This window comes from Acartia tonsa, chromosome 9, assembly GCF_053477335.1.
Source record: "Acartia tonsa isolate MP-2025a chromosome 9, ASM5347733v1, whole genome shotgun sequence".
NCBI classification, from domain to species: Eukaryota; Metazoa; Arthropoda; class Copepoda; order Calanoida; family Acartiidae; genus Acartia; species Acartia tonsa.
Window position 1 is genome coordinate 22,358,257 of NC_137268.1, and position 21,271 is coordinate 22,379,527.

General features: G+C 38.0%; 2 protein-coding genes across 3 annotated transcripts in view; both read left to right on the forward strand.

Moving 5' to 3' along the window:
* LOC145328513 (uncharacterized) overlaps positions 1-7,210 on the forward strand; it is a 65,484-nt gene extending 58,274 nt beyond the window's left edge. The window contains exons 23-24 of the mRNA XM_080172223.1: positions 5,484-5,578; positions 6,062-7,210. Of these exons, the coding sequence (XP_080028349.1) occupies positions 5,484-5,578; positions 6,062-6,129 (163 nt within the window). The 3' untranslated portion in view covers positions 6,130-7,210. The remainder of the gene's footprint in view (positions 1-5,483; positions 5,579-6,061) is intronic.
* An 8,222-nt stretch (positions 7,211-15,432) lies between these two features.
* Positions 15,433-21,271, forward strand: part of LOC145328515 (uncharacterized) — a 36,194-nt gene continuing 30,355 nt past the window's right edge. For both annotated transcript variants that reach the window (XM_080172224.1, XM_080172225.1), the window contains exons 1-2: positions 15,433-15,492; positions 17,834-17,908. In XM_080172224.1, coding sequence (XP_080028350.1) covers positions 17,841-17,908 — 68 coding nt within the window. In that variant the 5' untranslated portion in view covers positions 15,433-15,492; positions 17,834-17,840. The remainder of the gene's footprint in view (positions 15,493-17,833; positions 17,909-21,271) is intronic.

Below are 21,271 nucleotides of genomic sequence, written 5' to 3' on the forward strand. Positions count from 1 at the left end.
GATCCTGGCCGCTAAGCTGTGGGGCGGCGGCTGCCGGCTGGTACACTGGAAACTGTCCTGGTTCACTAGCTGGCAACGCCGCAGCTCCGGCCGGCAGCTCAGTGGCGTCCTCGTCGCCTTGGATGTCTGTTGGAATCTGCTGGGCGGTGACATCTCCTGTGTATTTGCGCAGTCGGCCGACATGCGCGGTGATTTCCGAGATCTTGGCTGTTGGAGAGGCGGGTTTGATGACGTAGTGGACGTCCGTGGCCCGTCTCACTACCTTCCAAGGGCCAGTCCACCTCTTGGTAATCTTGGCTGACTTCCCTGGCACCAGGCGGGGGGCCAGATACCAGACCAGGTCTCCAACTTCGTATTTACCGTGCCTTTGTAAGCGGCCGCGCTCCTTCGGATGGTTCCCTCCTCTCGCTGCTGGATTGCGTCGTACACGGCGTGGTATCGTTGCAGGAGGGCTTGGACGTTGGCTGGGACTGAGGCATATTCAGTGTCTGGCAGCCGGAGTACCAAGTCCACCGGTAGCTTGGCCTCTCTCCCAAAGTAGGCCAGGAAAGGGGTCACGCCCGTGGATCTGCAGGCCTTGGTATTGTAGGCGAAGGCGATAGCAGGCAAGTGTGGCTCCCAGTTGTTGTCATCTCTATCCAGGAACAGCCGCATGCCTAGATTGAGCGTCCGATGGAACCTCTCAACCCGGTTGGACTGCGGGTTGTAGGGCGGTGGATGTGTCAGGCCAATCTCGAGCTTGGAGGCCAGTTCCTTGATTACCTGGCCAGTGAACTCCATCCCATTGTCGGAGTGGATCTTCAGGGGGCATCCGAACGTGGCCAGGTGGCGGTGCAGTAGGGTTTCAGCCACCGTGAGGGTGCGCTTGTTGGGGATGGCGTAGAGGCTGACAAACCGGCTGAACCCATCCTGACAGGTGAGGATGTAGCGGTTCCCGGCTGGCGTCTCTGGTAGGGGCCCCACCAGGTCAATGAACAGGACTTGCTGTGGATACCCCTGTCGGGAGGGCACGTGTATTCCTAACTTCAGCCTCTCCTTGGTGACCTTCTGTACACACTCAGGGCAAGTCTGAACCATCAGGCGGACGTTACGGGACAGGTTGGGCCATCAGAAATGCATGGCGACGCGGGCAATATTATCATCCTCCCGGCGGCTGAGGGCGTCAGCATTGGTGTTCTGGGTGCCAGGACGATGGCAGACAGTGAAGTCTAGGGCCGCTAGCTCCTCCTGCCAGCGGGCCACCATCCCGGTGGATGTGTTCAGTGACTTCATCTGTAGCAAGGCTGAGGAATCAGTGTTGATCTGGAAGCTACGGTAGGACAAAATGCCGTGAAATTTCCGGATCCCATACATGATGGCGGCCATCTCTCCCTTCCAGGACGGATAGCGGGTCTCGGGGTCGGTTGTCTTGCGCCCCACGGCTGCAATGAGCCTCTCCTTGCCGTCCTGGCATTGGCTGAGTATGGCAGAGATGGCACGGCTGCTGAAGTCTGTGGTGAGCTGGAACACGGCTGGTAAGTCAAACCTGGGTGGCGCTCGGATGGGGGCTTGGCGAAACTTGTCCTTGAGCTGCACCAGCTGGGCTTCCATCTCGGCTGTCCAGGTCAGTGTCCTGGCCGTTTTCTGCCGATTCATCTCGTAGGTGAGGTCGGCATACTCGGGGATGAACAAGCGGTAGTAGCCAAAGAACCCCAGGAGCGCCAGCAGGTCCTTGGGGGTGATGGGGGCCGGCCAGTCAAGGATGCGGTCAATATAATCCTCTTGCATGGCTATCACCTCACGGCTGAGGGTGTGGCCCAGATAGTCTACCTTGGCTCGGAACAGCTTGGTCTTGGCTGGCTTGAGGCGGATTCCTCCCCTGCGGTGGGCTTCCAAGACCTCCCGGAGCCTAGCCAGGTGGGCCCAGGTGTCTTGGTGAAAGGTCAGGACGTCATCAAGATATGACTGGAGGTTGGCCGTGCCCAATGGGTTCAGGACCCCTGCAATAAATCTGGAGTAGACAGATGGTGCGGTAGCTAGGCCAAAGGGCATCCTTTTCCATTGGTACAAGCCTCTGGGGGTGGTGAAGGCGGTGCAGGGCCGGCTATCCTCGGACACTCGGATGGTGTAGTACGCAGCCACCGCGTCTAAGGCACTGTAGACGCGGTGTCCCCCAGCTCGTTCTACCAGCTGCTGGATCCTGGGCAAGGGGTAGCTGTCCAGCTCAAGACACTTGTTGAGGGCCCTGTAGTCAACGGCCCAGCGGGTGCTCCCGTCCTTCTTCTTGATAGGCACCAGGGGGCTGCTCCAGGCTGAGTCCGAAGGCTCTATGACTCCTTCTTGCAACCATGTGTCCAGTTGTTTTTCCAGCTCAGCCTCCTGCCGCGGGTTCAGATCACGAAATCTCTGGCAGATCGGCTGGGTCCCTGGCTTGAGGCGCAACTGTAGCTCTACTACATCAGTGCAGCCTGGGGTAGAGTTGGAGAAGACGTCCCTGTACTCTGACAGCAGGGTCCAGACCTCCTTCTTGAGCAGGGGGTCCTTGCGCAGAAATTCATTCTCCTCCATCTCAAGGGCTGCCCACAGCTGCTGCATATCTGGGGGCTCAACAGGTTCTTGGAACGAATGGATGCGAGGGGGAGGCTTGTCGGAGACCTCCAGAATGTCGGGCTTCACCAGCTCCCCAGCCACGGGGAGGCCGGCGTTCAGCAGGAGAGGCATCTCCCCCTCATTTACCACCAGCACTCGGAACACGCTGGCGGAGCCAGGCCTGTGCGCATACAGGCCTTCTGGTATGACAAGATACTCCCCAAACCTCTGTTCTGGGGCAGACAGCTGGATGGCCTCCTTGGTGCGGTGTCCCACTAGCTCAACAGGGACAGCCATGACGCCGCGTCCAGGTAAGACCACCCGCTTGGCCGTACAGAGTTGGGGTGGTTGGCCATTGGTTGGAGTGACAGCACTTAGCCTGTAAGTGGCTGGCACTGGGTCAGCTTCGGCTCCGGGAGCCACCGGCCGCGATTTGACGGGCTCGGCGCCGGGAGGGGCTGAGGTGTCGGAGCCATGCGTGGCTCCGAGGGCGCTCGGCCACGATTTGACGGGCTCGGCACTAGGAGAGGCCGGGTTGTCGATGCCAGCCTTGGCTCCGGGGGCGTTCGGCCGCAACTTGACGGGCTCGGCGCCGGGAGAGGCTGAGGCATCGGAGCCATGCGTGGCTCCGAGGGCGTCCGGCCACGACTTGACGGGCACGGCGCCGGGAGAGGCTGATTCCTGGGGGCTGGGCGCGGCTCCGAGTGCATCAGACCGCAACTTGACGGGCCTGGGCTCGGACTTGGCCGGTTGGGTTGCTGGGGGCCCCAGGTAGAGGGGGCCAGGTGGACACGGCTGGCCGTTGATAAAGGTATCGGCGGAGAAGATTGGCTCTGGAGGGCTGGAAATCTCGGGAAACGTCGTTGGCAGGCTCTCCAGAGGCACCTTGGGCACTGGGGGCACTCCCATGGCTAGCAGGTTGGTCCCCCTGTGGGCGTTCAGCGCAGCATCCACCCAGTGCGTGCCTTTCTCGACTACACGCGGCTGCTCTGGCAGTGGGCCTGGCAGAGGCCCCTCGTAACTCAACTCTCTCTCGGCTGTCTCCCAGTCTATGGGGACGCCACGGAGTGGGATAAACTCCCCACGCACCCACAAGCAGGGGGGTTGCATGTCGAAACAGAGCCTAGTTCCGAACTCCTTGAGAAAGTACCCTCCTAAGTTCAGAGGGTGTGAGAGATTCCGTACCACAGTCACGTGGTACAGATGGAGTATAAGAGTGTGTGAGACTGCCATATATAATTCATATAATTTTCCAATTACCTGAAGGGGTTGCCCTTCCTCATTAGCAGTCAGGATTTGGGTGTTGTCTGGAACCAACATCCGCTGCACGCCCATTGCGTGCATGAGGTGTTCAGAAATAACAGCAGACCCTGGTACACGGTTGCCAGAATCTACCATGGCATCAACCTGTACGTGCTGGGCAGGGTCAGGAGTAGGGAACCTCACCCTGATGTGGCAGGGGAAGTGGAGGTCCTGCCCTTGAGACAAGGGGGCCTCCCGCTCTGCTGGGGTCGGCAGAAACTTCGGCGGTGGCCGAACCCCAGCTATGGTAGTATCGCTTACCATGGTGTGTGTAGACCGCTGGTGGTGGCTTATACTGTAGCTTCGAATCACTAGAGCTTATCAATTATCACTGGGTCAACAATTTTATATTTCTTTTTTTTTATCACTTGGTTGACATTTATAAACACTTATGTGTAGTTATCACTAGGAGCTCTAGGCGTGATTCTGGAAGCGATGGCAGCAGGGAATGTTCGTCCTGCAAGGGTCGATGGCTGGCGGCGGCAGGGAATGTCCCGTCCTGCAGCGCCGCTGGTTCGAATCCCGAAAGATGGCGGCAGGGAATGGCCCTTCCTGCAGCGCCTCGGGTTCGAATCCTGGGAGGTAACGGCAGGGAATGTCCCGTCCTGCCGTACCTTTGGCTCAAATTCTGCTATCCGTCGCAGTGGTAGGCCTTACTTGTGTGCTGAAGCTTCGCAGCCACACATTGCCTTCTCAGGGAGACCAGCACTTAGCTGTCCGTCTCGTAGGTTTGGCCTGGGTGTCCTGGGGCTTGTCCCAGCTACACTTGCCAATTTAGACTCAGTTCTGTAGCCGTCTCAGCTAAATTATCCGATTACCGTGGCTGCGCACCTAGCGCTACTCCCACACGGTACGGAAAAACGCCGTAAACTGGCACTTTTAGCAGGCTAAATCTGCTTGCCGTAGGCCAGAGGCCTACATAATGCGTTCAAAATGATGGAAAATCGACCTAAAAAGGCCGTCTCGCGGGTCAGTTGGCTTCTCAGTTGGCAGCTGACTGTCCCCTTACTTGCAAAAGGGTCCAATCAGAGGTAGAATTGGCTAGTTTCTGTAGGGCTCGATTGAAACACGCTGACACCAAGTTGTGGTAAGCCGAAGCGTTTCAGCTCACCGGTTGCGAGTTCGAATCCAATGAGCCCCTAGCCTTGAAGTATTCTACCAAAACAAACTAGCAGGATTTACTCATACAGAAATTATATTTAAACTGAATACATTTACAATGGGTGGTTACTATATATATACAAAATAGATTAAAACAATAAGTTAGGTTTGAAGGGGGTGTGGGAGACAAGGGCGTAGCCCGCGGCGGTAGACATCTGTGGGGTAAGCTGTAGTAAAAGGGAAGGCACCATCTCCCGGTTGAATAGTTGCCTGAGGGGCGCGGGGTTGCTAAGTGTCCGTGCCCCTCCCCTATTTAGCCCGTCCAATCTGACCGCTGCCGACGGGGTCATCTGCGGTCATGAGGTGAATGGTGATATAATAGGATTAGTGCAGAAGGCTTGACTTGATAAGCCACTGCGTAGCAACTCTGTAAAATACCCGTCCGTCTGCTGCCATATTACCACACTATTATTATGTTTTTTTTTTAATAATTATAATTAAATGATATTAAGGAGAAATAATAGAAATAAAAACAGTAGAAATAAGAATAACAGAAGAAACAAATCTGAACAAGAAGAAAATAAATCATCAGAGGGTAATTCAGGAGGTAATCTTTAGCGAAGCTTTTATATTATTAGGATTGATCAATCGATCATCCGTAAGTCCACCTAAAAAATGCTGAGTTTTAACTTTTGACCAAATTTTTTTATGATATAATCATCCTATTATTTTGGAATAGTGATTCCAAGGCCAACAAATTAGAATATTTGTTCTAGTCTGATGTTATTGACTGATGATTATGTCCTTGATGCACAACATTAACTAAAATTTGTTTTGTATTTCTTTCAATAGCTTTAAAAATGGATATAAAATATACATGGATATTATGATAGGGGAAAAACTGTGTCTAATTTGGGTTACGAACATGGACATCACTTAATGGTCAGTTCGTCTAGTGTAAGATCTATGTAATAGTAAATTCATTGCTTTAAAATAATTTATCTATAACATGATTAAAAATAATTATATGGACTCACTGGAAGATACTATTAATAAAGTAGATGCGCTGATTTAAAAAGTTTTTATTTAGGTTTTGTAGTGATATCAGACCCTGAGAGAAGATTGGCTATGCGATCTTATTGGATGAGAAGGGGGTGAATACACCCTCCCCATAAATACAAATTATAAATACCCCCTTATCAAATAGTTACAAGTTATTCATTCAGCCAAGAAATACTCATAATTCTAACCTTAATTTTCTTTTTTTTGTCGTCTGTTGAAAATAATCACTTGTTGGATTTGTACAGTTTGAATATAACAGTAGAAAAATTCGGCAATACCAAATTATAGCCTTTTCACATAAATCATCAAAGAGAGAGATGAAAAAAGTTTCTTTGATATTATTGAACCTCCGCTACTTTTAGATTGTTTGTCAATTGGGACATATTAAACAAAAAATAAAATAATTCTGCATATTGTATTTGCCAAAATGATGTTAACCTTTTAAGTTCAAGTCGCATGACAAATTAGTATTACATAGGTAGCATGGCAAGATTAGCAGAAAGTTTTTCATAATTGCTAATTCAGTAACATTAAAAAATTATAGACTGACTTAATAATCCATTTTACTCTGTCGGTTAGTCAGCTCAAGTATGCTATACAGGGTAAATACCTAGGTAAGGGACCAGTCGATAATGATCCTCTGGCGACTCTTAAACCTAACAGGGTCAGAGCTGTCTATTATCAGAATACCTGTCCCTGCCCCTCTCATCTTAATTCAGTCTGCTAAACACATCTTATATGTGATACACTATTTTTTTAGAGGCTTTATTGATGACTGGGCTAGGGGAATACCACAGGATCTGTGTCTTGAGTTATAGGGGCAATACCAAGGTAAGGGACCAGTCGAAAATTATCCTTAATTCATCCTCTGGCGACCCTTGTACCTAACAATGTTAGAGCATGCTGCTCTTAATAAAACTGTCCCTGCCCAGGATCTGTGACTTGAGTTATAGGGGCAATAATAAGGTAAGGGACCAGTCGAAAATTATCCTTAATTCATCCTCTGGCGACCCTTGTACTTAAAAGTGTTAGAGCAATCTGCTCTTAATAAAGCTTCCCTGCCCCTCCTTTCTTTATTCAGTTTGCGAATCACACCTTAAATGTGATCCATTATAATCTGAGGAATTAAAATATGACTGAACGAAGGGAATGTCACAGATTGTAAAAATCATTTTTATTTAACCAATGTAATTTTAAAATGATATTCTTTCATATATGTGTACATAAACAATTTTTATCCAACTTGAATATTTTAAATGAGTTTTAAATTAATATTGTTATACTTTTAATGTAATCTTTGTAAGTAAATGATAAAGACAAATAAAGAATCAAATAATAATAATAATAATCCATTTTATTTGGTATTTGAACGTTAAATCATAGGACAATAAGACAGACATAAAACTAATGATTCTATTTTGTCATAAAATATAAATGTGATAAATAAAACACACAATTCAGCTTGTTCTCTAAGCATAAAAATAAACGAAGAACTTCATATCAATTGAAAAACACCCTCTGTGATGTTTCATGGAAATAATTATGTAAATAACTGTGAGTACTGTACTGTATATTGTATAATAAATATTATTATGATGCTTAATGTGTTTTCATAAATGGTTTAGGTCAAGAAATATCATAACTAACATTATTAAGAATATGGAGACCCTAGAACAATTATATGCATGGGTTGCGCAGCAATTACAAGATATAACTAGATTGTCTTTTTGTTCTATTAAATATTATTATCATGCATAATAAGTTTAAAAACGAAAAACTCTATTTTTAAAAAAGACTGCTATGGCATACAAAGAAAGAAAAAGGAAACAGTAAATAAATCTACAGTTAAAATAGAAGAAAACATGCAGGGCTTGTCAGTTGCATGTAAGCCACAACTAAGCCTCAAACTTGTTTGGTTATGTCAAAATTTTTTTGTGATAAAGATTGCCTTGTTTGGGTTAGGTTTAGACTTCAAACAGTTTTTTAAGGTTGTTACTTTCACCTACAGACAGACATACAGTTTAGTAGCAGAACTACAATAAATCTCTTGAACCCTCGTCTCTGGTGAGAAGAGAGTCTTCATGATTTATGCTGGAAATATTCAAATAGGGATAATTATAAAGAAAAAGAGAAGCAAAAGTTAAGTCATAAATGATATACTGGTGAAAAGTACTAAAATATCTCAGGCCTTATTATTGGCCATATTAATAAAAAGAATTGTTTAATAATTGTTGAAACTTATAACCTTGTTCAGATAAACATTCAAAAAAGCTTTTTAAAAAATATTGATGATTTTACACTGAGCAGATTTAAAATCACTCAACTTTAAGCATATAATTGCATGCTAGAATAATATACTTGCAATGCTGATAGATATCATAATACAATATTCAACAATCTATTTTTCACTAAGAAAACCCTGTCATCTGATAAAATATTCTTAGCAGGTGATCAGAGCATTCATAATGGTGAAACATTATTTATTTTCAAGATTTGTTGTTTTTAAATAACTGGTAGAGAAAAAAAATTAAAGACAAAAATAGCTAAAAACCAGCTAGTGCTCAATAGTGCCAGGCTTTAGTAAGATCTTAATGGACAGTCCAAAAAGCCTTATTACTTTATAAAAAAAACTAGCGGCTACGCCCCTAGAGGCCTCTATTGGCATTTAAATGTTTTTTTTTTGAATATCTAATTTGAGAAATAACTTGTCTATGTTATCAGCTGTTAAATTCATGCTTCTACGCAGCGCGACTATGCTAGTGAGACTATGCTAGTGGCTAGCAAGACTACGCTACTGAGACTACGCTAGCGAGACAATGCTAGCAACACTACGCTAGCAAAATTACGCGGCGGAAATATTTAAATTTATTTGATTTTATTGTGATTTCTCTTGGGAGGGTGGTGGTACACTCCCACAAAATAGTTAAAACCCTTCCCAGGACATATGAGAATCTACCCTGTTAAGGAGAACCCAATTGGTTCAGCGGTTAGCGAGATCCTTTGGTACAGACACACAGACAAACATCCTGTTACTTTAGTATAAGGATAGATATTGAAACATTGAAATAAGAAGACATACAGACAAATTTAACCATATGGTCAGAAGCACAAAGTATCTAATAAATTATCTGAAATTCTGTTTTAAATTTACAAGTTACAAATTGTACATATATCAAAAATAAGTCTTAGTTTTTCCCCCTTTGACTTAACAGTACGAATAATAGAGAATTTATGATTGGAGACATATTTACGAATGAGTATTAGACACCATATTATCACACAATAAATCCGTTTATTTTAAGTACCTTACAGTTTCATTAATTAAACCAATTTTTTAACTTCTTTTTAGATATTTTTTCTATTTAATATTTTACAGAAATGCAAAGTAATGACGCTTTAATATTCAACAGTATGTAGATATCTGAACAAAAGATTGATAGGGCAATTCTAACATTTCTGAATCAACGATAAGATTTATACGTTACTATTGGGTATGGACAGTTCTTAAATCATAAATGTAGAAAAGCATCTCGTTAAAAATTAAACATATTTTTTTTATTTTTAACAGTTAGACATTAACAAAGCTTTTGACTACACGAATTTCTTGATTTGAATAACTTTTTGATCACAGACGCCCAAGCTTTTTTTTAGAGGGGGTATATAAAGTTTGAATTTTTGTTGGGGGGGGGGGGATGGGGTGTAAATTTGTTTGGAGGGTAATTGCATTTCAATTCCCCCCCCCCCCCCCCTACCTTGAACGTACCAGTTTTTTGATTTAAGGAAAATGTCAAATATATCTTTAGTAATATTTAATGAAACAGAATTAACCATTTATTGATTATATGTTTTTTGGTGATTTTTTTTTTTTGGGGGGGGGGGGGGCAAAGCTACTCTACAAGTTAAGAATGCTGTACGTATTGGTGCAAAAAATGGGGACAAATTTCAAATTGTTTTGGCGTGTGACGTCATACCCCCATCTCTTTTCTAGGGGGTTTCTTTCCTCCTTCCCTTTTCTTTCCCCTCACTTGTGACGTAAATAAACAGCCCCGTCAAATCAATTTAAAATTGTCCCCATTTTTTGCACCAATACGTACAGCATCCAAGTTAAGTCAAATGGTCACGTGTAATATCACGTGAATTCTTAACATTAGCTATTTATCTCTTTTTGTATCTCTTAAGTCAAACAGTCTAAAATGCGTTACACATACATACAAGTAGAACGCACCTACTATCCATTTTCTCCACAAGAAAGAAAAAATAAAACATCCGCTATATACGATTCAACAAAGCAATAAAACTTCATTATAAAGCTTGGTAATGATCTTAATCGTCCATGCTAACGTAAAAACACATTATTTATATAGAAATGGTCAAGAAACTTTGTCACCATAAGTGGCAATTTATTAATAGACTGTCAATTTTTACACGGATTTAGTTATACATCAATGGTCTGATATTTTGAATAGTTTTATTGAACAAAGTTATGGAACTAATCATAAATTTTGTAAGTACAAAAATAAGAATAGGTTACATTCTATAAGAATTATAAGGCCATCCAAGGCATTCGAGTTTCTTAAACCTTGTCTATGAAAACCCAAATTCCTAGGCTAACCGCAGAAATTGTAAAAGATTTGCCCTTACAACAATTGTTTCTTAAGTAGCACAGCAAAAAAAAAGAGAATTGCCAGTAAATAATTATCTGTAAAATAGAGAAATTGATCTTTTTTGTCGGTACCTCTTTGTTGCTTTGAAGGACTTGAAATTTCCTTGTTGCAAATATCATTTTAGCAGCAGATATTTAAGGTAGATGTCTACAGGTTTTAAAAAAACCTGCTAAATAACAATTATGTTTTAAATAGTTGTAAATGACTCTTCCATTTAAAACATCTAGATGTTTAAAAATAACTATACAAATTCATTCCTCCTTTCGTTTTTTTTGGCTGTTGTGATAATAAATTGACTTATATTTTTAAGAATCATTAATGAATAGATGTTGTCATTCTTATTTTTGTTCAAATTAATAAAATTATATGAATTTTACATTTTCTTTTTTCCCAGAAAACTTATCATTAAGTATAATTTAGTTCAATAAATTCAATAAAACTCGAATATTAATCAAAAAATTCATAAATTAATGTAATTTTCTACTATTTTTAAACAATACACTTTGTCAGCAACCTTTTTTGTTTATGAATTTTTAATAAAATATTTTTTATGAATGAAATAAGTATTTTTTTTTTGTAAAATGAAATAAAATATAAGTAAAAGAGATATATTTATTAGTCTTGCTTAGACGTCACCGAAACTGTCCCAATTTTGTATAACTTTTGCGGAACAAGTTCCAATTACGTCATATTTTTCTTTCCCGAAAAAGAGAAGGGGGAAAGAAAAAAAAGGGAAGGGGGGAAGAAAAAAGAGATGGGAGAAAAGGGGGTTTTCCCCATCTCTTTTGAAGAGATTTTCTTCCCCCCCTCCCTTTTTCGGGAAAGAAAAATATGACGTAATTGGAACTTGTTCCGCAAAAGTTATACAAAATTGGGACAGTTTCGGTGACGTCTCTTGCTTAGGCATATTTTGATTATTTTCAAGGAGAAGTTAAAAATTACAAGAACTATATAGAAAAGACTTCTTTTCTGTAGGGTTGGGTCTAGGGGCGTACACAGGGTTAAACAGTGAAACCTAGTGAGGGTAAAAAGAGGGAAATCAGACCCTTAATATTCAGGAGGGGTTTTGATACCCCACTTCCCATGATTTGTCAGGAACGAAGCCTATTAAAATATAACCATATTTTTTCAATTTTGTTTGCACAAATTGATTAAAATGCATCGTCAATTCGGGACAATTTAGTTTAGTTTTAATTTGGTAGGAAAGCTAGTGTATGATTGATTCACTTTGTCTGTCTGCCAGTCAGTTAGTAACGCTACGGAAGAAATGTGATTTTCTCGGCTGCTATTAAAGCTAAATCATTGTTTTGTCCATCTGTCTGTCGGCCATGCTCAAAAAGACATAAATATGATTATTTAAAGGTTTCGTGATTGTCTTTCAGCTTTTATATACTATCTCTCTTTATTTTCTTTGTTATGACAACTGAACATCTGATATTCTCAATTTATCCATTTGTCTATTTCGTGATTATTTGTACTTTGCTATTTATGGCTGCTGTCAACCTTGTTCAACTATTAAAACTATAACAAAGGGTAATAAAAAGTAATAAACATGCAAAACTTCAGTGTCATAAAACTATACAAAGAAACGTACTTTATAACTATATTTAGATAGTAGTGGCTACGCCCCCTAGAGGCCTCTAGGGGCACTTGAGGAGGGGGAAGTTGAATTCTTTTACCCATTTTTTTAGATTAATAATAGAAATAAAAAATAAAAATAATTTGGGAGGGGGGGTTCTAGTGTTAAACTCCGCCAAAATAGTAATAAAACCTACCAAGACCTATGTGAAGCTACTCTGTAAAGGATAACCATATAGGTTCAGCGGTTAGCGAAATCCTTTGGTACAAACAGACAAACACCCTGTAACTTTATTATGAGGATTATATGTACATTTTAAAATTAAAGTTTTACATCAGCCAATAATCAGTAAATTCCAATCTTACAACTTTCTTAAATTTTCCATTAACTTAAAACCTCAAATTATGTGTTCAACTAAAGACACGATTGAATCTTACAAGTTAGTAAAGATTTACATAGCTTCCAATATTTCTTTTATGAAATCTAGGGAAGGTTTAAGCTGTTTTTCTGTCCTTGTGGGAAGGGGGCGAAGCAAAAAGTCCTCAAAATATCTTGAATGAGGGGGGGGGGAGATTATAATTCGACCTCTTGAAGAATCAAGGATCTAGCCCATAATCCACTGACATTAAGCCACAAAGATTTTGTACAAAACCTGCTATCAATTATTACAGGACTGTAAGGTATAGGAAAATGAGAGAACTTTCAAAAAAAAGGGGGGGACTCTGGACTAAAAAATTTTAGGGCAACCGCCATTTTCTTTTGAGTTCTTTGATAATTATAGCTTGCCAAACCTCAAACACTCTACTATATGTAGTATAAACACAAATAAAAATGGTAATGGCTGACAAAATATAATATGCCTGAATAATATCGATTATATTTTTTATGTTTGGCCAAAGTAGACAGATCCATAGTGTTCTATTCATGGTTACCCGAGCAGAACTGATTAGGATTTAGATTGTTTATTGTTATATTAATTTTTATTGTATTTGTATCTTTTAATATTTTGATTTTATGACTATGTTTTAATCTTAATGTCCGAATAGATATGTTTATGTTTTATGGTATTTACTTATAGTCGTCATAGCTGAAATAAAATCGACTCATATTAATTTAGTAATCCAAAGTCTAACAGACCTTAAAACCTTTGATTCCATGATCTGGAGGTTCCAAATGTTACCCAGCTGTTGATGAAACAGGGGCTGCTATTCAGCCAATTAATTCCATTTGAAATTGCCGAAAATTAAATATTTTAATTGAGTAAAGTTGGAGTAAAACTTATTTTTTTTGTGTAACTGAAAGGAAAGTGGGTAACAAAGGGGAGAAAAGGGGAAGAGGTTTGGGGGAAAATTTCACCTAGAATTGTTTGTCAGAATCACATTTCCCTGATACAATTTTAACGTCTCTTTTCATGACATGGTATGTTACAGGCTCAAACCCGACAGCCCCTAGACGATTGCACTAAAATAAAATAACACTTTGACATTTTTTAATGTTTTTTAAGATTTATTACTTTATAATTATAGTTTTGGTGATGAATTAACAGCACATGTAATATAAGCATAATATGATCCTTATATTCATGTTGTTCACATTATAATGACGTCAGCTATTCATGGATTCAACATATAAATCGCCTGAGCTGAAAGAGATAGTCCTAAAGCTTAACGGATAAGACAAGGGACAATGAATAAATATACGTTTTCAATGGGGATAAGCAAAATTATCCCTTTTGCAGACTAAATCTTTGGTTGAAAAGTTTATACACTACTAGTTTGGAAACAACCACTGGAAATTCAATAAAAGCACCCAAAGTTTTTAAGCCCACGAATAAGATAACGTGATTATAAAACTTTTGTTATAAGTGTAATTTACAGTTCAATGAAATTTATTAAAAGATTTAAAAGACAATATCAGAGTGACTTTTCAAAGGCATAATGTAAAGACATGAAACCATTCTAATCATATATTCAACATTTTATCCAGGCATCTAAAGGGATAAGGCAATGGCTGATAAATTGATAGACATCCCCAACTATAATACAAAAAATTACCCATTCTATTGATTACAATAAGTGGTTGTAACGTTTGGACACTTAACGTAATGAACCAACCAATCAAAATACTACAAAAGTCCCCAAAGATTTTGAGCCAACGAATAATAAGAAAACGTTATTATAAAACTTTGGGGGACTAATGTAATTAATAGCCAAATGTCACCTTCCTATCTGATTTTTTTCCTTAACCATTAGCGGATTTTTCTATCTTATTTTCTGTGTGTTTGACACATAACTAAGAGATATCTTTATCCTGGCGGACACAGGATGCCAGCAAACCTGGCAGGGTCATCCAAGTAAAGAGCAAAAATATTTTTTGACTTTAACAAAGCATTTTATCTTACTAAAATACTAAATTATCCTATAGCAGTAAATCCTTATTAGAAATATAGGTGTTCAAGTCAATTTCAGGTTCCAGGTATGATCCTGCAGGTCCTGATCCTCCAGGTATCCAGAAGTTTTCAAAAGCCTCCTGTGACTGCAAATTTTGACTTAGAGACTTCAAATTTAAAAATTAAGTGATATTACAGCATGAGAAAATAGAAATAGAAAATTATTCCTGATAAATGAACCTTAATTGTTCTTAATTAATAAACATTGTGATGTACTTTAAGTTTTTGTATATTGGACCTCAGTCTTTTCTTTGTTATAACAACTTAACATCTGCTCTACATCTCATTTTGTCCTTTGTCCTTTCGACGTTTTGTGCTTCGCTTCTTATGTATTTTGTCATTCCTGCTTTTTTTATTTCTGTTTATAAATGTGTAGTTTAATGGACGTTATTGTATGAACACTTTTTTTAAAGCCCTTTAGAGGTTAACCTCTTTAGTATTTCTACCATTAACTAACACCCATGATCAAATGAAAGAGAGAGAGATAGATAGAGAGAGAGAAACAAAGAGAGAGAGATAGAGAGATAGAGAGAGATAGATAGAGAGAGAGAGAGAGAGAGAGAGAGAGAGAGAGAGAGAGAGAGAGAGAGAGAGAGAGTGAGAGAGAGAGAGTGAGAGAGAGAGAGAGTGAGAGAGAGTGAGAGAGAGTGAGAGAGAGTGAGAGAGAGGGGGAGAGGGGGTGTTGCTAGAGGCTGAAAATGAATGTAACTGCCATGTTAATGGTTAGTTTTCAACGGACCATTGGGCCGACCAGTGGTAACTTCTAAGTAAGATATTCATTTTATATTTAAAACAAACTTAATATTTTTAAATATCTAAAACAAGGATCAAAACTCAATAAAAAATTTACTTTAAAAAACTAAAATTACAAGCGCTTTATTTCATCCTATTGGCTGAGCATCTCACATCTTCAATGTGGGAAAAGACGGCGGTAACATAGCTTACAAAGTAAAACTATCCCAAGCCTTAAATCTAAAACTAAAATTGCCTGAAACCAGCTGGGACTTATGTCGAGATTCCCTGAAAAAGAAATTTCAATCAGTTCCTAAGTTTTCGAAATCTTAAGCTACAGACAATAAAAATATCATTACTACTTTAATAAAAGGACTAGCTGATGCCATTATAAGAATGACAGTAAACTATCATAAAACCATCTCAAGACATTTATCTTTCCCTAAAAATTACAATAAATTTTAAATCGGCATTTTCTGAGATCTTTAATTTCACATGGATGGACAGACTGGCAGAGTGAGATTTTGGTAATATAAAAGAGAGGGAGATAGATAGACATGGAAATATATTAGAAATTCATAATTTGAAGATCAGAAACTTTTGTCGTTCAAAGCTCTCAAAAAACCTCTAAAAGTTGGCAAATTCTCCACAAAAAAAGGCAGTATTTTTGTCATTTCTAAGGCTAAGAAAGAGATATTATGAAATGAACAAAAGTTCCTGATTCTACTCCTCAAGGTTCTTTCTTATTCAATAAATTGTTTACTCCTATTAAAACATAGCTATACAATGACATGTGTGGAAATCAACAGTTTTTTGACTTAAGATAAATTTTAAATCATCCAGAGGTGTATTATACTTATGAAAATGATGTGCAAGTTCCCGCTAAGGTCTCAGATAAAAATGTCCAAAATCGACCCACCCTAATATATAATCAATTCTCTTTGGTTCTTTGAATCTTAGCAAAATAATAAGACATATTTAGCTTTAATGGCAGTTGTAAAGTAAATATGGTTTTCATTTATATTGAAGCTGGGGAAGGTTTACAACTTTTCAAACCTCCACCCTTCAATCAACCTTGGAAAAAATACTCACCACTATTTTTTTTTACTTTCGTGGTGACGCCCCTTTCTTCGTATTTTCACAGTATTATTTATCCTATTTCTAGCCCCTGCGGGGCAATCACCTAACCCAATATAACCTAACCTAACCTACTAAAAGCCATTTTGAAAATTCGATAAATCGCCCCTTAAGGGGCGTTGGTACGAAAGGGACTATACCCAGAAACTAAATTTAAAGGGGAGAGTCGACTCCCTTCCCTCCTAGGGAGTAAATGAATATCTGAACTTTCAAGTAGCATTGTGAATATTTATACTAGTTACCCAACGAAAACAGATATAAAAACTTTTGCAATTAAAAGGATCAAATTTTCTAATTTGAAATGAATGATTATTTTTCTTTAGGAAAGTTTTAAATTGAAAAAATACTTTGTTACAATTTCTCACCTAATTTTAGAATTTTAAGATCATAAATTCATAAATATCCTCTTTTAGTAGCAAAAGTCCATGAGAAAAAAATCTTCTGCTTAAAACAATCTGTTATCAAACAAAACTAACCAAGCAAAGTATAGATTGAAAAAATTCTTAGAAAATGCTAGAAAAGGGTTAAGAGGAAAAATGACAAAAGTCAAAGAAAGATGAAAGAAAAATAATATGTAATCAGAAAAACTCATGATATTGCAATACCAATGGATTATTACTTGGATCTTACACCAGATTACGTTACTCTAATAAAGTAAAACTTGTAGCTGGCTATAAGAACGATAGTCCCCATTCCACCCCTTTGTCAATGTCCAATACCCTTCCCTCTACTTGATATACAAAATTGACGAAATTTTTTCCCTTGTCATAGTATCCACGTATATTCTACATCCATTGCAATACCTATTACATTTTAGTCGTTCTACATTTAGACAACAATCTTGTACCGTTTGGAACTGTTTTATAAGAACGTTAAAACTACTAGCAGTGTCTAAACTTTTCCTTCAATTATTTTTATCTAAAGAAAGGTTAATTGTAATCCAGTATGGCTTCGAAACAGATTAATATCCAGTGGATTGGCCTTACTAAAAAATCATGTATAGCATCGTATTACAGAAACTTTTCACGATTATAAAAATAAAAATCATAATTTCGATACCATTTTTGTTACCCCGGGACCCCTCGGGGCTATCAAAACTGGTTTAATATTTCAATTTGTCATTATAATACAAGCGATCAATAACTATTCTATTTTAGACCTTGGATTGAATTGAGAAAATTTAGTTTGAGAAAAAAATGTTGAAAGAAGACACTAATAATATTTTAACTTTTTTTTCAGATTTGTTATGCTTGGTCGCCTAGTTGTAATTCTCGGTATCCTTGTCCCTCAACTCAACGCTTTATTTATTTCAAGGTACGAGTTGTACAAAATGACCGATAAATTGATGACATTCTAAATTACCCCTTCTGTAGATTAGAATTAGCGGTGTAAATGTATGAACACTCTACTTAATACACCAATTAATCAAAATACAGTAAAAGTTCCCAAAGTTGTTAAGACAACGAATAAGAAAACGTTATTAAAGAACTTTGGGGACTAGTGTAATATACAGCCCATAGTACCCTCTCTCTCTGAGTTGTAGAGTAGTCATGCGCCTCACGCTACTTCATTGATATATTTTTATTTGGATCTAACATAAAATTATTATGTACTCTAACTAAGTCAATCTCTTAGTGGGCTTAAGTAATGAACGCATCGCCCCCCATACTCCATTACCCTATCCACTCCCCTCTTACTAGTTGAACGAACTGACCTAAAAATATAAGGGGAAAAGGCAACCTAAACACGCGACAATTTTTCTCTTTTTTATGTTATCTTTGAAAAAATTATGTATTTCATTTGTTATAAAGCCCTAGTAATCTCTGTCTCAGCAATTTACCTTTTTTTGTGCTTATATAAGCATTTTTGTCAGATTTAAGTAGGACGTGCTCACATCGGGAAAGTCCGCACTTTACAACAAAAGTGGCTTACTTAAATCGGACATGTCGGACTAACGAACCATTTTCGTAGGTTAATTGCTTACTTGAAGAACTATTATTGCCCTATAAACCCCTAAAAAACCCCAAAAATAAGGGTGGCTGATAAGAATCAGCAAAATCGGACGCTTTTGAGGTAAATGTCTTACAGATTAAGATTTTAATCCGGATTATTTTACCTCAAAATTTAATCCCTTCTCAGCCATTTAGGCTATATTTGTAGTTGATTGCTTACTTATATCTTCCATTTTTGCTACAAAATCCTTACTTAAACAAGCCATTTTTGTGATTAATGTCCTACTTATATCTTCCATTTTTGCTACAAAATCTTTACTTAAACAAGCCATTTTTGGGGTTGATTGCTTACATAAATCCTCCATTTTTGCTGCAAAACCCTTACTTAAATAAGCCATTTTTGGGGTTGATTACTTACTTAAATCATCCATTTTTGTTGCAAAATCCTTACTTAATTAAGCCAATTTTGGGGTTGATTGCTTACTTAAATCATCCATTTTTGTTGCAAAATCCTTACTTAATTAAGCCAATTTTGGGGTTGATTGCTTACTTAAATCATCCATTTTTGTTGCAAAATCCTTACTTAATTAAGCCATTTTTGGGGTTGAGTACTTACTTAAATCATCCATTTTTGTTGCAAAATCCTTACTTAATTAAGCCATTTTTGGGGTTGATTGCTTACTTAAATCATCCATTTTTGTTGCAAAACCCTTACTTAAATAAGATATTTTTGGGGTTGATTACTTACTTAAATCATCCATTTTGGTTGCAAAATCCTTACTTAAATAAGCCAATTTTGGGGTTGATTGCTTACTTAAATCATCCATTTTTGTTGCAAAATCCTTACTTAATTAAGCCATTTTTGGGGTTGATTACTTACTTAAATCATCCATTTTTGTTGCAAAATCCTTACTTAATTAAGCCATTTTTGGGGTTGATTACTTACTTAAATCATCCATTTTTGCTACAAAATCCTTACTTAATTAAGTCATTTTTGGGGTTGATTACTTACTTAAATCATCCATTTTTGTTGCAAAATCCTTACTTACATAAGCCATTTTTGGGGTTGATTGCTTACTTAAATCATCCATTTTTGCTACAAAATCCTTACTTAAATAAGCCATTTTTGGGGTTGAGTACTTACTTAAATCATCCATTTTTGTTGCAAAATCCTTACTTAATTAAGCCATTTTTGGGGTTGATTGCTTACTTAAATCATCCATTTTTGTTGCAAAACCCTTACTTACATAAGCCATTTTTGGGGTTGATTACTTACTTAAATCATCCATTTTTGTTACAAAATCCTTACTTAAATAAGCTATTTTTGGGGTTGATTGCTTACTTAAATCATCCATTTTTGCTACAAAATCCTTACTTAAATAAGCCATTTTTGGGGTTGAGTACTTACTTAAATCATCCATTTTTGTTGCAAAATCCTTACTTAATTAAGCCATTTTTGGGGTTGATTGCTTACTTAAATCATCCATTTTTGTTGCAAAACCCTTACTTAAATAAGACATTTTTGGGGTTGATTACTTACTTAAATCATCCATTTTGGTTGCAAAATCCTTACTTAAATAAGCCATTTTTGGGGTTGATTGCTTACTTAAATCATCCATTTATTTATTTTATGCTTTCTTTAATTCAACCTTTTTACTGTGAAATATGTGCTTGAACACCAGCTATCTTATGCTTACTTACCTTTCTTTTGAGCTACTAAAACCTCACATAAACTTGCTCAAACATTTTTAAAAATTGTTTTATATATTTATTTATAATACAAAAGACTCTGATGAAAATTTATTCAAGTTGATACAAATTAATTTGATGTTTCTGATTAAATGAAGTCTATAGGAGTTCCAGCAAAACCACTCTAACAACAGACTGAATTAAAAAAAAACAACAATCTATTTTTAAAGTGATTCTAAATGCCCCCTATTATTTTTTCAGGTGATAAGTTTATGTTCTTCACTGAAGTAATCTAATGAAAAATAATTACAGACAAACAAAATATATTCAAATGTACTAAATAGGATTACATAAAAATATTTCTTAACAATTTCCAATTAAACATTCAAGAATTTTTATCAACATTTAATAACAATAAATACTAATAAAATACATCAAATATAGAAACAAATAATATTCCAATGCCTATTTGTTAATAAACCTGAATAAATTTCAAGAAAAGTATTTTAATTTAGGGTAAAACTTTTAGAGGAAAACTTTAAAACATTTTGATTATTATTGTGCCTTGAATACCAGTTTTTTCAGCCATTTGTAGTTTAAGAGCTACATTGAAAATGTGAGAAAAAAGTTGAAAAGTTTTGAGTAAGGTGGAACATTTTACCATGTAGCTCCTATACTAAACTTAGCTCAGGAATAGTTCTTACATATACAAAAACTAGAGCTTAAGACAATTCACAAATAGCTATACAATTGAATGTGTGGTAACCAAGAGTTTTTAGACTTAAGATGAATCAAATTCATCCAGAGGTGTATTGTAGTTATATAAATTAAGTGTAAGTTCCTGCTTTAGTGTCAGATAAATTACCAATATGAACCCACTCTAATAAACATAATGAACAAACTAAGAAACAAACAGACAGACAGACAAATTTTGAGATGTCCCAAAGACCAGACAAAATGACATGAGAGCATTGAAAAAATATTTTAAATTGGTGGAGTTGAAAACTTGATGCCTTTTTTTCTAAACATTAAAAAA